This window comes from Rattus norvegicus, chromosome 7 (genome assembly GCF_021556685.1).
Source record: "Rattus norvegicus strain SHRSP/BbbUtx chromosome 7, alternate assembly SHRSP_T2T, whole genome shotgun sequence".
NCBI lineage: Eukaryota > Metazoa > Chordata > Mammalia > Rodentia > Muridae > Rattus > Rattus norvegicus.
Genome location: NC_141540.1, coordinates 133,408,196 through 133,423,407, shown reverse-complemented (window position 1 = coordinate 133,423,407; position 15,212 = coordinate 133,408,196). Strand labels below are relative to the sequence as shown.

At 42.1% G+C, this 15,212-nt stretch overlaps 1 protein-coding gene across 5 annotated transcripts in view; it reads right to left on the bottom strand.

The window, feature by feature from the left end:
* Nucleotides 1-15,212, bottom strand: part of Pdzrn4 (PDZ domain containing RING finger 4) — a 348,064-nt gene that overhangs the window by 138,790 nt on the left and 194,062 nt on the right. Inside the window, 1 exon segment of one of the 5 annotated variants that reach the window (NM_001108107.2) lies at nt 10,610-10,920. The exons of the other annotated variants lie outside the window; for them this stretch is intronic. Coding sequence (NP_001101577.2) covers nt 10,610-10,678 — 69 coding nt within the window. The 5' untranslated portion in view covers nt 10,679-10,920. 5 annotated transcript variants of the gene reach the window in all.

Here is a 15,212-nt window from a genome sequence, read left to right as displayed (position 1 = left end):
CCAATTCGCTTAATAATACACATTTTGTATATTATACAAAAATGAACACCATATTAGATACTCAGTTTAAATGTTCATCTACACCACAGCACATCACCACACAAAGACAATTGAGATCTCTTTTTCTTTTCTTCCTACAGATGTTACGCTACTTTGTAGCTGTTTGTAGCTATATTCCTAGCGCAAGCCAGAAAGAGGAGGCCAAGGCCTCATCTCCTTTGACTCTCTCCTTCCTCACACCCTTCTGCTGACACTGGTGAGTCACTTGTTATGGACACCTTTTAGGGCACTGGGCTTTAGTCTCAGGATATAGAAAGAGAAGACAGTCTTTAGTTTGCAGAGATGTCTGCAGGCCACAGTCTGAAGGCCACTGTAAACAATGTGTGTACAAAGTGAGCATTTGACACTTCTTATGACAGAAGTAGTAAGTACTTCGTATTTTGGGGTTCAGGGATGCCAAGAAGGTTACCTGGGGGAAATGATCCAAAACTCATACCCTGAGGAGTTCTACAACTTCTGAAAAGTACTGGGACACATCTCCTCTTCCTAGACTAGTTCTTCCTAATACTATGACCCTTTAATACAGTTCCTCATGTTGTGGTGACCCTAACCATAAAATTAATTTTTTGCTACTTCATAACTGGCTTTTTGCTACTGTTATGAGTCATAATGTAATTATCTGATGTGAAGGATATCTGATATGCAACCTCTGTGAAAGGGTCCTTTGACCCCTTCATGGGTCTTGAGCCACAAGTTGAGAACTATTCTCCTGGATTAAGCTTGTATAACTAACCTGCTCCTGTTCAGATGCTCTGTGAAATGGTGACACTGTCACATTGCCACAGAGCTAAGCAGAAAGAGAAATATCTGGCTCTGTTTCAAATTGTGGAGCACTGCAGAACAGGAGAGCTGAGAAGACCTTACTCTGGGTTGAACCAGAGAAGACTTCATGGAGCAAACCACGAATAGAGTCACAAGAACTAAGGGTTTTGCTTTTCAAAATGATTTTCAACATTGTAGGCAAAAAGGATTTTGAGTTGAATGACCAGAAGATGGGAATGTTTACTTTATTTACGAATAGGGGTTGACAGTAGGGTTTGGCTTACATGTGGGCTGTTAGGAGAGAGTGAAGAGAAGTTAAGAAGTTGTAAAGGATGTGTATGCCAGATCGAAATTTATAGAAAGTCAGGAGACACAATCAGTCTGTCATAGAGGAAACATTTCATTTAAGTTAGTTGAAGAATTGATGCAATAAGTAATGGAAAATATATGGGTCCATGTGGGTTCTTTGAATGAAAGAGTTACATAGTGTCTTTTATCCCTTTTCTCCCCTCATTGTCTCTATTCCATGCCCTATCGTGTCATATCATTCCGTGTTTGTGACAGGGTCTTGCTATAGTGCTCAAACTGGCATCAAACTCATGATTGCCTATATGAGCCAGAGCCATTCAAGTCCTGGCCTCTTCCCTTTTTCCATTCCTCGATCATATATTTACCAAATGCTCACTGCATGCCAGATGTTCAAAGTTGCCGATCAATTCAGAGGAAATGGGACATGTGGTTTTGTAATGGACTTTACCATTAGCTAGGTCTTGTAGAATGGGTACAGTGTTTTCTATCCCCCCCAGGTCACTGTTAGATTGACATGAGATTAAAACTACAAGAGCTAGTATGTGTGGCACCCCTGGAATGTGCTATACCTTTTAAATGTATCATTTCATTTAATCATGAACAAAACACTTTATGGTTGATATTCGTCTATTAAACAATGGCTAATGAACTAATGTAACTAAATTATAGGGACGGGGGGATGTGCTTAACTCTTCATAGTAACCGTTTTAAAGCTGGTGTTCCACATCGAGAGAGATAGAATTAGGAAAGAAAAAATGGGCTATGGTAATGAAGGAGGAGGTGGGACAGGCTATAATGATGATTTTTAGAAATGGGTACTTTGGAAACACAGCTGCATTGCTAGAATTGGAAACGTGAAGACAAATCTACCACCCAGGGGTACCTCAACCCATGAGTTACGAGAAGGAGGCCAACATTTCTGAAGGTGCCTGCCCTAGGTTGGGTAAGAACAGAAGGCTGTTCACTACAGATTAACGGAGCGAAGAAGACTGTTCTGGCCGCTGTCCTCAGCCATGAATCCTCAACTTTTCCAGAGCATAGATCAATCACAGAACCACAACCCAGGGCTTCTTCTTGATTGCCTAGTGATTTAATAGTGGTGCCTTCCTTCATCATTTAGTAAGATTGATTGAGCACCCAATTAAATGACTTGTGAAGATTCAATATGTGAGAATCTGCTTATATAAAACGAATGTACTGAAGGCTGATTGCTGTAGAAGGATTTTTCACTATCAATTAATCTTTACACTTAATTACTTAACTCTTATAAAGTTAAGAAACTATTTGCTAAAGATATGCAATCATTTGTTACTAGCCAACGTGACTGGAGATGAATAGTAACTGCACATATGTTAAGTAGTTATGTAAATCACATGATATATTTTAGAAACATTTTCAATAAAATTTGAAATTAAAGAATTTTCTAATTTAATTATCCTAATCACCCAAATAGTCCAGACAGTTTGAGTGGTACACTCTTCTGGCTTTCCTACCAGTTTCATTTTCAATAACGTATCTCTCCTGTGTGTCACCTTGCATGGCTACGTAATTAGAGATGGCTGACCTCCAGTGTCTAGATGAATTAAATAAGTGGCAGGAATTTCAGTAATGATGCACATTTTAGTGAAATGTGGTATTTTGATCTCTCCAGTAGGAAAAGAGACTTTACTCATTAAAGTTACATAAATTAAGTGGCCTCATTAAAATATTTATTTTAATTTTTCTTGCATCTCTTGATTTGTACATGTGTGTGTGTGTGTGTGTGTGTGTGTGTGTGTGTGTGTGTGTGTGTACATGTGCCTACGTGTGTGAGGTATGGTGTATGTATGTGTAGGTGAGAGTACAATTTTGGCTCAGTTCACTTTACCACATGGGGTTCAAGGGTCAAACGAAGGGCATCAGGATTGGCAGCAGGCACCTTTAATGGCTAAGCCATCTTGCTGACTTCCAAATTATTTTCATTAAAAACTTAACACTGAAGATTTCTTCAGATGTCTTGGATGTAAATGTTATGTAATGCTATTGCTAACAAAAAAAATGTCTTTGATTAAAGAGCATCTAGAAAAAGAAACTAAGATCCTTTTCTGGTGCAGAGGACTGAACCTATGTTCTTGGACAGAGCAGGTAAGCAAGCATCTCACCACTGAGCTACACTCCCCTCCATGCCATGTATTAAACTCACCACTATCTGAATGCGATGGCTCAAGGTCTGATTTTTTCTTTAAAAAAGGCAAAGATAGCTTCCAATTTTAATAATCAGGATTATTTTAAGTGCTTTTGCAACCAAAAGAGAAAAGCTACGCTCAGATGTTAGCAGCAATTCTCTCTCTCTCTCTCTCTCTCTCTCTCTCTCTCTCTCATAATCTGTCATAGCTGAGCTTCTGGGATGTATAGCCAGCCTACCCACCTTGTGTTTCAATCCATCTGTTCCTGAATTCTTTTTTTTTTCACATGTCCATACTAACGTGCTCTGTAATCACTAGGCCAGGTGCCCAAGTAAGTGCACAACAAAACAGAATCCAGTGTGCTTCTTCCTAATTGTAATCCCTGAAATGTATGGTGGGGTGGGGGAGGGCTGGTTGGTCAATAGAAGTGGGATTGAGCCACGGGCTGAACTGTGAGGTAGGACCAACAACAGCTGCAGGGAACGCTTGAGCTCAAATGACAGTCACTGGGTCCCAGGTCTGACCAAGATGGCCAGTTCTTTGGCATTTGATGTTTTCGTCAGTCATCTCTGGATGTATGTGCCTTCCAGGGGGAGGAATGACCTTGGGTGAGCTGGTTCTCTGTAGCTAAGAAGCCCCTGAAGGGGTGGGCAGTGACACTTTTAGCTGTAAGGACTCCCAGTAACTGGAGCCAATGGTTTTTCTTGGTGAGCGCTTGGGAAGCACATGACAGATACTCCCTTCTCTTTCCCATCTTTCTGATGCACCACAGTATTGGTTGCTTTCTAGAATATTCTCTTAGCCCCTCCCACATGGTCAAGTCATTCTCACCCTACAAGTTCTGTTTTCTGCCCTGCTTTCTTCTCCTTTGCTGTTTCCCAGCTGGGTCTCCATGACTCGTACACAAATCTCCCCTATTCTCAATTCCTTCTCTCTAGCCTGGGTGCAGACGTCCAATGGTGGTTTATGTCAAGGTTTTGCTTACAGTCCTTGCTATTCCATTCTTTGGGGGACCGTAGTTGAGTCAATGAGTCACATCAACAGCTTTCTTTTCATTTCTAGGACTTGCTTTACTTCTACTGTTTTCTTTGTCAGTGTGTACACATACAGAGTCTCTCATAAGCCAGAATCCTACGGGCTTGTCCCTCACCTGGTCTCCTGTTTGCCCTCGTCACATGTTATTTCTACAATGACTGGCCCTTGACAAAAACTTCCTACTTGGTTTTCCTTAGTGTATTCTTGCTCAAGTTTACCATCCACAGGCCCAAAACATAGATCAGAGCCAACAACTCAATGCTTTCCCCTCCTCCATCCTTCCCTCTGAAGGTGAAGGAGGAGGAGGAGGGTGAGGAAGAGGACGAGGAGGAGAAAGAGGATGAGGAGAAGAGGAGGAGGATGAGGAGGAGAGGAGGAGGAGGATGAGGAGGAGAGGAGGAGGAGGATGAGGAGGAGAGGAGGAGGATGAGGAGGAAGAGGAGGAGGAGATAAAGAAAACAAAGGATCAGAACACAGGGGACTCTCTAGTTTGGTCTTACCTACTCTAAAGTCATGCCTAGAGTTTTCTCTCTTTTGACTTCTTTCTTTTAAACACTTCAGAGCTTCCCTATGCCAGATCACTTCAAGTCCACTTTGGATTTTGACATTTCTGTGAATTTCTTCCGTTTTTTCTTTTTCAGTTTTATTTTCCTCTGCCCCTCCCCCGTTCCCTGTCTCTGTCATTCCGGTATCTTTGGCCCCCTCCGGCACCCATCAATGTATCTGTGGGTTTCATGCTTCACACAGAACGTTCTGTGACGCTATGTCGATGTGTCTCCCCTCAGCTGTCAGTCTGCGTATTTCTCAAAATTAAGGATTGTTGAAACTTTCTTTGTGTGCTCAATCATAAAGCTAGGGCCTGACATATATTTAAGAAGCCACTATTTACAGAAAGTTTATTGAATTGAACGGCATATCTAGGGTTCTGTCACCTGCTGGATAATCAACGAAAGTGAGACATTATTGAAACATGCCTTCATTTATTCTTCTGGTTGTAAGGACTACACACTTCACTTAGGTAAATAAAATAGAAATTCATTGCAGGATTGTACCAGGAAATGAGACTAATGTGACATCCTAGTACTTATTCTTTGGGCTTCTCTTTACACATAACCCATCTACTATTTGATTTCTTTGGTGTCTCTGAGTCTTGTATGCATGGCCTGCTTTATATAATTGACTATATGCCTTAGGATCCTCAGTCTAAGCATAACACCATGTATTCCTTTTTGCCACAATCCCATTACTAATGATCCGTTTTCTAGACTACATTTATATAAGACTGGAAAACTTGTTAAGAGGACCTCCACTCACTTGTACATGGTACTTGCCCTTGGTTTAAAGCAGCTTCCAGATATGTGGCTGTGAATGGGAAGATTTGATTCTAAATGGTTCTAAATGAGGGTATGCGGGCAGCATAGGTTTAAGAACACAACAGCACCTGACCTGCCTTCCAGAAACTTCTAATACATCCATAAATAGGTAATTAATGCCAGAAGGCAAGAAAAGAAACCTCTAATAGGTACAAAGAATCTATATCTCAAGGAATCCTGAGAATCTAGTGATCTCAAGGAAGGATAGAATGTGTTTTCACTGACAATTCCTAAAATTTCTATGCCTGAGGAGACATTTGAATTAGTGACAAAGAAATAGTGCTGGAGGTAAAAGTGTAAAGCTTCAAGGTCACACAGTTGGGAAGCGGTTTAAAATGAATATAGGGTCTACAGGAATTGCACCTGGAGAAGACGACAGAATAACTATCATTTGATAAGGATTGGGACCCAGGAAGCGTGGCCTAGAAAATTATAACAGCATAGTGACCAGGGTAGGCCAGCCCACTAATAAATCCTACAGTGGACATTCTTACAGTGATGGCAGAGTTAGGAAAAGGTGTGGAGAGGAAGGGGGGAAGAAGAGGAGGGGGGAGGAGGAGGAGGAAGAAGAGGAGGAGGAGGAGGGCTGGGGGGGGAGATATAGAAGTACTATTGATGGCATAAACGAAGACAGTGATGTCCCTTTCCAGCCAATGGCTCCGAAAGCAATGGGACTAGAGTTTGGAAAATATGGAGAGAGTTGGCATGAAGTTCTGAGTTGGGTTTGCATAGCTTGAGACAAAATAGGTATCTGAAGGGTTTCTGAAAGAACCCAGAAAAAGCAGAAGATAAAAAACAATGTGGATTTGAGAAACCCTGTAGGAAAGGAGAGATCTTATTAACATTAACATGATGGGAAAGGGGGCAGGTGCAATGGCTCAGCAGGTAAAGGCCATTTGTTGCCAATCCCTGTGGCCTGAGTGGGATCCCCAGGAAACACATGGTAGAAGGAAAGACCAGTTCCTACAAGTTGTCCTTTGACCTCCACACACAGCAAGCATAGTAGGCAGACAGATAAACAGACATGCACACACATACACACACACACACACACACACACACACACACAAACCCACAAACCTGGAAACAAACAGAATTCTTAAATGATGGTGAAGGATTACACATTTTTTGAGAAATCGTCCAGGACAGTGATTATAGCACAGGAAGTGATTGTTAGTTTTTAGCTTTTTAGTTTTTGTTGTTGTTGTTTGTTTGTTTGTTTTAAGACAGTTTATTCCACTGCAGTCCAGACCACCATGAAACTCACAGCAACCCTCCTGCCTCAGCCTCCAGAATACTTGGGGTACAGGCATCCGCCATCATGCCCAGTGGTATTGGTGTTGCTTTCGGTTCAGGTTATATCCGGTTCGTGCGGTGGATTCATGGATGCCAGGCTGGGGAGGGACAGACGTCTTTGCTGTGCTCAGTTACTGAGATAAATAAAAGAACCCTGTCTCATAAAAAAACAAAAAATCAACTCAAAAGAGAATAGGGTCACAACAGTGACTCCACACAGAGACCCGCATGACCTAACTTCTGGCTTTCCCAGGTTGAGGGTAAGTTAACTTCTTGTCCCTGATTTGGCAATCGAGAACAGAGTTTCACGTTTAAGCGAAATAAACACATTTTTTGTGGAAGTTTTACACATCTGCTCCTCCTTTTAACACGTTGCTCAACAGGACAAAGCACGCCATTGATAAGTTTATCACTTAATCAACCCAAAAGTTACACACATGACACATAGGTGCGATGAAGTTAAGAAACCGTTAGATGAGACCCCAGTGCTGGGTGTCACTCAGAAGAAGAGGCCAGAGATCCCTGACCAGCTTCAGCACCAGGTGGCTGTTTAATCACATTAATACAAAATGGGCAGTTCAGCTTTTGTCAATAAAGGGCATTGTTTGAGTTACCCACTTATTAATTAGGAGGTTAATAAATAACCTTTGCATAAAATAGATCACCGTAGAAAACAGCTGTGTTCCTGGCATAGGTAAAAGCTATCAGATGCAAGACAGGGCACGTGACACTGCCTAGTGGAAAGGTTACCCTTACCTGCCCCAGCCCTAGATTCACACTCATACTAGACTCTGACCACAGACTAACCCCAGCTGAAAATAATTTTCTTGAGGTGACGGCCCATCTCTTCTGCCAACTGAAAGTCTGGGCTCCTGTGTAAAGCCAAAAACAAAATCACCAAAACATAAAGAGTAGCGCCCGCTACCTGAGTACAGCATTCGGGCTGCATCACTAGGCTCCTCCGGGGAGCACTCTCCCTCTTCCCCTGCAATTATAACCCTGTTCTACTTGGCCTGCTTATCAGCTCACTAAATCCAGAGAGGAAATGTGGACCGTTCAAAACCATAAAGATCCTTCCTATGGTAAAGGAACATGCATTTTGCTGGTGGGAACACATTAGGGAGTCACTGCTAATTTTGCATGATCCCGCCCTCCCCGCCGCCCCAAGAACCAGAATTTTCCTCAGTGCTTAAAAATAAAGAAATAAAATGCGGGTGATGAGGGAATTCTGACTAGATAAAACATACAGTTTTGGGCAGTCAGGTGTAAGTAAGTAGCTTCATCTCAAGGGGTGGGGACTGAGGGATGGGGGCGGGGCGTGGGGGAGGTCCCGGTGGGGGTGGGGAGTAGGGGAGGTCAGAAGTGAGGGAGGTCTGGGTGGGGGTGGGGAGAGAGGGAGGTCGGAAGTGGGGGAGTCAGGGTTGGAGGTGGGGAGTGGGGGAGGTCAGGGTTGGGGTGGGAGGAGGGAAGAAGGCAGCTATGTATCCTCCGGAACACCTGGCTGAGACTGTGTTGACTTTCATGTCCGCTCTGAGCTGCCTTTCCTCAAATAAAAACAGAAAATAGTTTGCAGCCCCTCGGTGTATTATATGAGCCTATCACTGCTTCCCTTTGATATCTTATCTTATCCATTAACTCAATAAAATAGACGGCAAAGCCCGAGATGCGCTGCGGGAGGGTCCCTCTTGGAAAACGCAGGCGAGATCTTTAAGCTGAGGTTTCTTATTTAATAAAAGCCAGTTAAATGGAAGCTAATCCTTCATTTCACCCCTTTATTAAAGACCATAAGTACTGCAGCTCACGAGTAGAGAGAATAAAATAAATGGATGGGGGACACTAGGCAGAGGCAATAAGCGCATGGCTTAGCTGTTTGCTCAAGGTTTGGGAAGCACTTGAAGGCAAAACTCACAGGGAAGCATTCTCAAAATCAGTAACAAAGGGCTCCGGCATTTGAGCAAACACTGCTGCCTGATGTATGCATGCAGTAACCCTGGCCGGCCAGGATATAAACATCGTATGCCTGGCTTAATTGGGGGTGGGAGGCTCCCTCCCCACCACGCGCCACCACACTATGCTTTTACATAATTTGGATTTAGGATTTTAAAACCACCACCAACGGATTGATGAACCCATCCCCCTGGTCCTTGACCACAGAAAACCAAAGCTGGAAGTCAAACTCTAAGAAGCAAACTAAAGGCTAGTGCTCCACCTGGAGACAGTTTTGGAGAGTCAACGGCACGCATCCAAGAGACGGCGTTACTTTAGTTCGCACTTAGGCAAGTTTATAGGTTTCCTTTTGGAAAGGAAAGCCAAAGGTATTGCCCCCCAGTGTAATTAACAATGTTAATCTTCTTTTTCCTCTCTCTGGTGATAAAGGAATCATTTTTTATATTTAATTAATGCAGAGGATCATTTTGGAAACCGGCTAATGAGCCTCTGATCACATTACCATGAAAATGTGCATTAACATTGCAACCGAGGAGGCTGTTTCATGTGTAGCAAATCCACTTTGTAATTAGCCCACTGTGAAATGAATCACGCGGGAGGGAGGGGGTCTGAGAGAGCCAGTAGGCAGTGGGCACTGGGCTACTGCAGGGCCATAGACCACCAAAGTCCCAACCTTCTCTTTCATCAGCAATGATATCTAAAAAAAAAAAAAAAAAAAAAAAAAAAAAAAAAAAAAAATCCAAAAAAACCAAAAAACAAAGTGGCCCTGTGAAATTTGGGGCAGACTAGAAGAAAGGAGAAATAAACTTTATTCTGCCAGATGACACGTTTGCATGTGAGCATTGCTTAAAATAAATAGTAAATAGTAATAATAAATAGTAAATTAATAGTTATATTGAAATTACAGTAGCTGACTGTATAGTCTCTACCACCACCCCGTCCCTTTTTTAACCAGAAAAGCCCTCAGATACACATTAAGGAGATATTTGAATTTATATGATTTTCCGTGGGTCACACATGCACACTGCTTGCAATTAGTTTATAGTGATAAACAGACAGAAAGTAGAACAAGGAGCCAAGAATAGATGGTAAGAAGAATTGTTTTTCTCTTTTTGAATTGAAGACATGTCATATATTTTCCTTTATACAAAAATACCAAGTTTTTTTCCTTAAACCAAAGCCAAAAAAAAAAAAAGTCTCATTAATCAAATAATTTCCTCTGGCTAACCAGATTTGGCAAGAAACTTTTCCTGTCTATTCAAAATAACTGAGATCACAGACCTATTAACTCCCAGTATTTATGCAGACAATGATACAATTGATTTTCAAATGTCAACATGATCCCAAAACCAGAGAGGTCTCTCAAAAGATTACAGTCCGGGATCTCAGCGCTGCTCCTCTGACTTGACAGACATCTTGGCAGCAGATACACAAAATGCTAAAAGAATCCCACAGGAAGTCATCTGAAGGGGGAGTGGCAAGGAAACTGAAAACTGTCACCCAAACCTCAAATAAAAAGCCCTTAAACGGCAAGCCTGCCCTCGATTCCGAAATGCACTTAAAAGGCAGAAATCAAGCAAGCCAGAAATCATTTCCCGTCGCTCAGACGCGCACACAAAGCCGGGCTGCTTAGTTGCTGCTCGCCCACAGACCTGCACTCACCTGGGAAACTTCGTACAGCAGTTTGTAGTGTTCCTCTCTTTTCTGAAAAGTGCACAAGTTGCAGCCCATTCTAGGAAGCAGAGAGAGAGCACAAATCTTCTAGTTTCCCCAGAACTGAAAGGCAAGTGAGCTGAAAGGGAATCTCCCTCCAGACTTGAGGACTGTTTGTCATCAGTCACTTGGATCCAGAAACAGACACACCGCTGGTAGCGGAGAGCAGAAGCCAGGGTGCATGCTCTCCGCGTTCCGAAGTATCTTGCACTCAACGATACACACAGAGTTTCCAGTCAGTTCATGGCAACACTCCCCCTGTCTCTGCATCAGTGCACATGACTACACAGATTCCAGCTCATGAATATTAATAGTGCCTCATTGATTATTTATGACAGAACATGTTAGCAGGGTGGGGTGTCATAGCCGCTGCTGATGACAGATGAATATTCACTAATTAAGAAGCAAATGTAGTGTGGTTAAACAAAATTCACTTGTGTCAATACCATCTCTGTTTATTAAGGATAGAAGGGTTGAACGTAGGGCATTTTGAAAGAGCATACATTTAATTTCTCCGTTGATATAAGCCTCTAATATGGTAATAAAAATTGAGAAACAGAAATCACTTCGTTCACAACTCCCTGTTTTGCTGCAAAGGCGAGATATTTTCAACATTATTTAATATAGGGTAGGCAAATCAGAGTAATTATTTAAATTTAGAAAATAAGCCCAGAAACAAATGAAAATTGTGGATGGTATAAGTAAGGATGAGTGTGTGTGTGTGTGTGTGTGTGTGTGTGTGTGTGTGTGTGTGTGTGTGTAGGGGGGTGGGGTTCATTCAGTTTTAATTTTGACTCTATAGAAATGATTGAATGGATTATCTGTAAAGATCAGCACATAGAAAAAAGTGCAAGGCACAGTGTCCTACTGCAAATAAGGAACATTCAAGCAAGTGTGAGCAGGTGACACTGGAACAAATAATAAATATTTTAATTAGATATTAAGGGCATGTCCATTAAACAGACATCTGAAGCACCATGTTGTGTGTAGATCTATATTTAAAAAATTAGATAAATACAAGACTTCCTTAGATAAATTACCAACGCATATAGCATTTATGCTAATTTTATTAAAGTCATATATAATATTTCAGGATGCTGACACTGGTGATATTTACATTCTGATGTAATGCACAGTGATTCCATTTGGGGCTCTATACTTGGAATTTATAATAGGCAAAGGTGAGCATAGACTTAAAGATGAAGCTTAGATCTGCAAATAAAGGAATTAGTCCATTCGGGGTCACACTCACAAAGAGTTACATTGGGTTGCCAGCTAGTCGTTTGAGTCCCTTAAAGATATAGCACAGACAGCCAAAGCAGATTAACAAGAGCCAATTTCTTTTGTTCCAACACTGACTTATGTCAAACCTCTGCTAATTAAGAAGTATGTCCTTGTCCCAGCACATTTTATACCGGACAGGATAGCAAGAGGATTTAAAAGCAAAAATAATTACTTGTATACTTGACTCTGGCTAGGAATCACAGTAGCTTTTGAAGAGGTTTCATTGCTAAACATTTCTCCATACATACTTTTTGGAGTCCAATTTCCCAAAAGTGTTGTGTCAAGTGATTAAAATCGATAACAGGCAACAAATCAAATGAGTACTAATTGTTAACAAATTGGCTTTATGACTAGCAACACCTCAGCCCCAGCAAGTAGCCTGAGACGAGCAGTTATTGTTGGCCATTCCCCTGGGGAGGTAATAATCAGATTTTCTGAGCCTAATTTCACCTAACAGCCTGGATGGAAGCCAAGACCAGGGACCTTCATGAAAGTGGCATGATAATCGGTGATACTCATGTGAACAGGGTCCACCAGGACGTCCTGCCAATTAGAAACCACTTGTAGGAGATCATTAATTAAGATCCAATTTCTTTATGGAACAGGTGTATTCAAAGAGGCAGTCACAAAAAAATTCTGTGAAAACCAACGTCCACGAGCAAAAGGAAGTTTTCTAAGGGTGGAAGAGTCAGTATCTTGGATGTTATCAGGCGTGAAGACGTTAGAGCTCACGTCTTTCAAGCACACACTGATTGTGTTTGGAACTTTCTAGGCTGAGTTGAAAGTGCATTATGGAGTCTTGGGCATTGGTATTCTGCAGTTAAATATCCAGGTCAAGGAATTAGGGTACAGTAAGGCAAGGATGGCTCGTTTATTTATCTCTGAGGTGCTTGCTGACCACCAGTGACTAAACTGCTTTGTGGAAGGTTTTGAAAGCTAGCTAGGGAACTAAGTAAGCCGCTCTTCATTTGGAGCTCTTACCATGTCTCAGAGTTGGTTTTTAATAAACAAACAAACAAACGAACAAATAATCAAAGCTTTAAGAATGTTTTCTTAATTATCAAACGGAGTGATCCTTCCAGCAAAGCAAGCAGTTTCCATTGAGGTTACTTGTCCAGCTCTGCAGCTGCTCTTGGCCCCTGTGTTCATTCATTACGAGGCCCTCTGTCCTTTTGTTTCCAACTGCAGGGACAAGTGTGGCTTCTCCAGTCATTTATCAAATGCTGCCCTTGGCCCATTTACCCTGGAAAGCTTCCAACCTCTGCTGCTAATGGGCTCATCCCAAAGAATTAAAGGGGGCTTTGAACAAAGGACCCACGATTCTGGACTCTTCCAAATTTCAGTGGAAGATGAGGGTCAGATTTTCTAGTGACTAAGCAGCCTATCTCGGATGAGAAAATTGAGTAAAATGGGGCATCTAGAGAAATACCATTAATCTGAACTATTTGCAAAACCCAAATCGATGAGATATAGCTTTTGGGGGCGTTAATGAGGAGTGAGTACCTCTCCAAATATTCTCTGTGAGAACATAGAGAGGAGAATGGTGCACTTCAACATAGGGTTGTTTGATTTCGTTGTTTCTAACTTGCAATTACTGCTCCCTACACATCATTCCAAACGGGACACATGTCTACCAAGATCTAATTTAAATATCAATGCTTAAGCTGGTAGTGCAGCGAAGGCATCAACAATTTTCGTGTTCACCCCACATAGCTTGTATCCCCAAATAACTAAAGAAGAGCCCAAAGAAAATTTATCCTTATGGAATTCTCCTGAGAAACAAGTGAAGACAGAGTGGAGGTTTGTTCCCATGCCAGGAGTCTTCAATCAGCCAGCCAATCAGCCAGGCTAGGGACTGTGAATTACTGGCTGCCAATGTGACACGTACTCTCACACACATCAGAGACAAACGGGTATTTTGTGTCACCTGATAGGAGAAAATGATGCCACTCGAAAGCTTTCCAAAGGCAAACAGTTCGTAGCCAGTTCAGAGAACGGAGGAGCATTTTGAACCACACCGTGAACAAGTTATCACCAGATTGACACTGCTGATAGCTTGGTGTGGATGGACATGAAAGAGAAGAGACAAAGACAGAGACAGAGATAGAGAGAGACAGAGAGAGACAGAGAGAGACAAACAGAGACAGAGAGGCAGAGACACAGAAAGAGTTAGGGACAGACATAGAGAGAGACTATTAATCAAAAGAGACTTTAGTGGCTTTGCTATACAAAACTATACTCACAACTAAGAAAGTGAGTGCCAATAAGTCCTGGTGGTTGGTATTCTTTGAAGGAAGGTTCACATCACCAGGTAAGGACACCAGAAAGTTACAACAGGGCTAGGAAAGTCAGAGCTTCTGACCTCAGTGGTGGCTTTCCTATGCAATTGGTCACCAGATGGACTTTAGGCCTTTAGTATTTTTATTGTTGCTCACAGTGATATTTTTTGAAAACCAACTCACCAGGAATCTGTCAGTGATTAGCCTCTCAGGATCCTCATATCTAGTCTTCCTGTTTGGTTCTACCTTCTTTGGTTTGGTTGCCTTGGGTCAACTGAAACCCCGAAACCCAAGTATTAAGTTCCAGAAATAAATGTTCCTGGATGATGCAGCCTAAGTCCATGCCCTCTCCCTTCTTCAGTTCAGGCTTGGGCAATGAGTTGGTTTTCCAATGTATCCAAATGTCTCTTCCTGGCTTAGTCACTGTTTCCTGCTCAGACCAATGGTATAGTGCTGTGTCACTTGCACCAAGTAGCCTTTAATTTACCCACAAGCATTCCCAAGACCAACGTGTGTGAGGCTGGCGATTTAGGTATGCCAGAGGGAAGCTAAGCATGCTCTCAAAGGCAAACGTGCTAAGACGTTCCAAGAGAGAGAACATCTGTGAAGCCTTTCTTACGGTGTAAATTTATAACTGTATTGTCTTATAGTTATGACTCTTCTTACTGTGCCCAAATTATAAATTATACTGTGTCACAGTTTGGATAGCGGCATAAATATAGTACCAATGACAGTTTTAGGTATCCACTCGGGGTCTCAGGACAAAGAGGGACAAACTGCCCATATTTTCAGTCTTAACTAAGAGACATAAAGGCCACACATGGCTGTTCTGAGTCTGTGATCCTGAGTCTCTCGCAGCTGCCGTAAGCAGTACATAGTCTGTTGTTAACTTTAGGTTGAAGCATTCTTTCCTTGCTGGTGTGGTTGGTCTTTCTCTTGAACAGTGCCAAATGTAAGCCTTCTCATACATTAAAATGTCACGTGCTCCA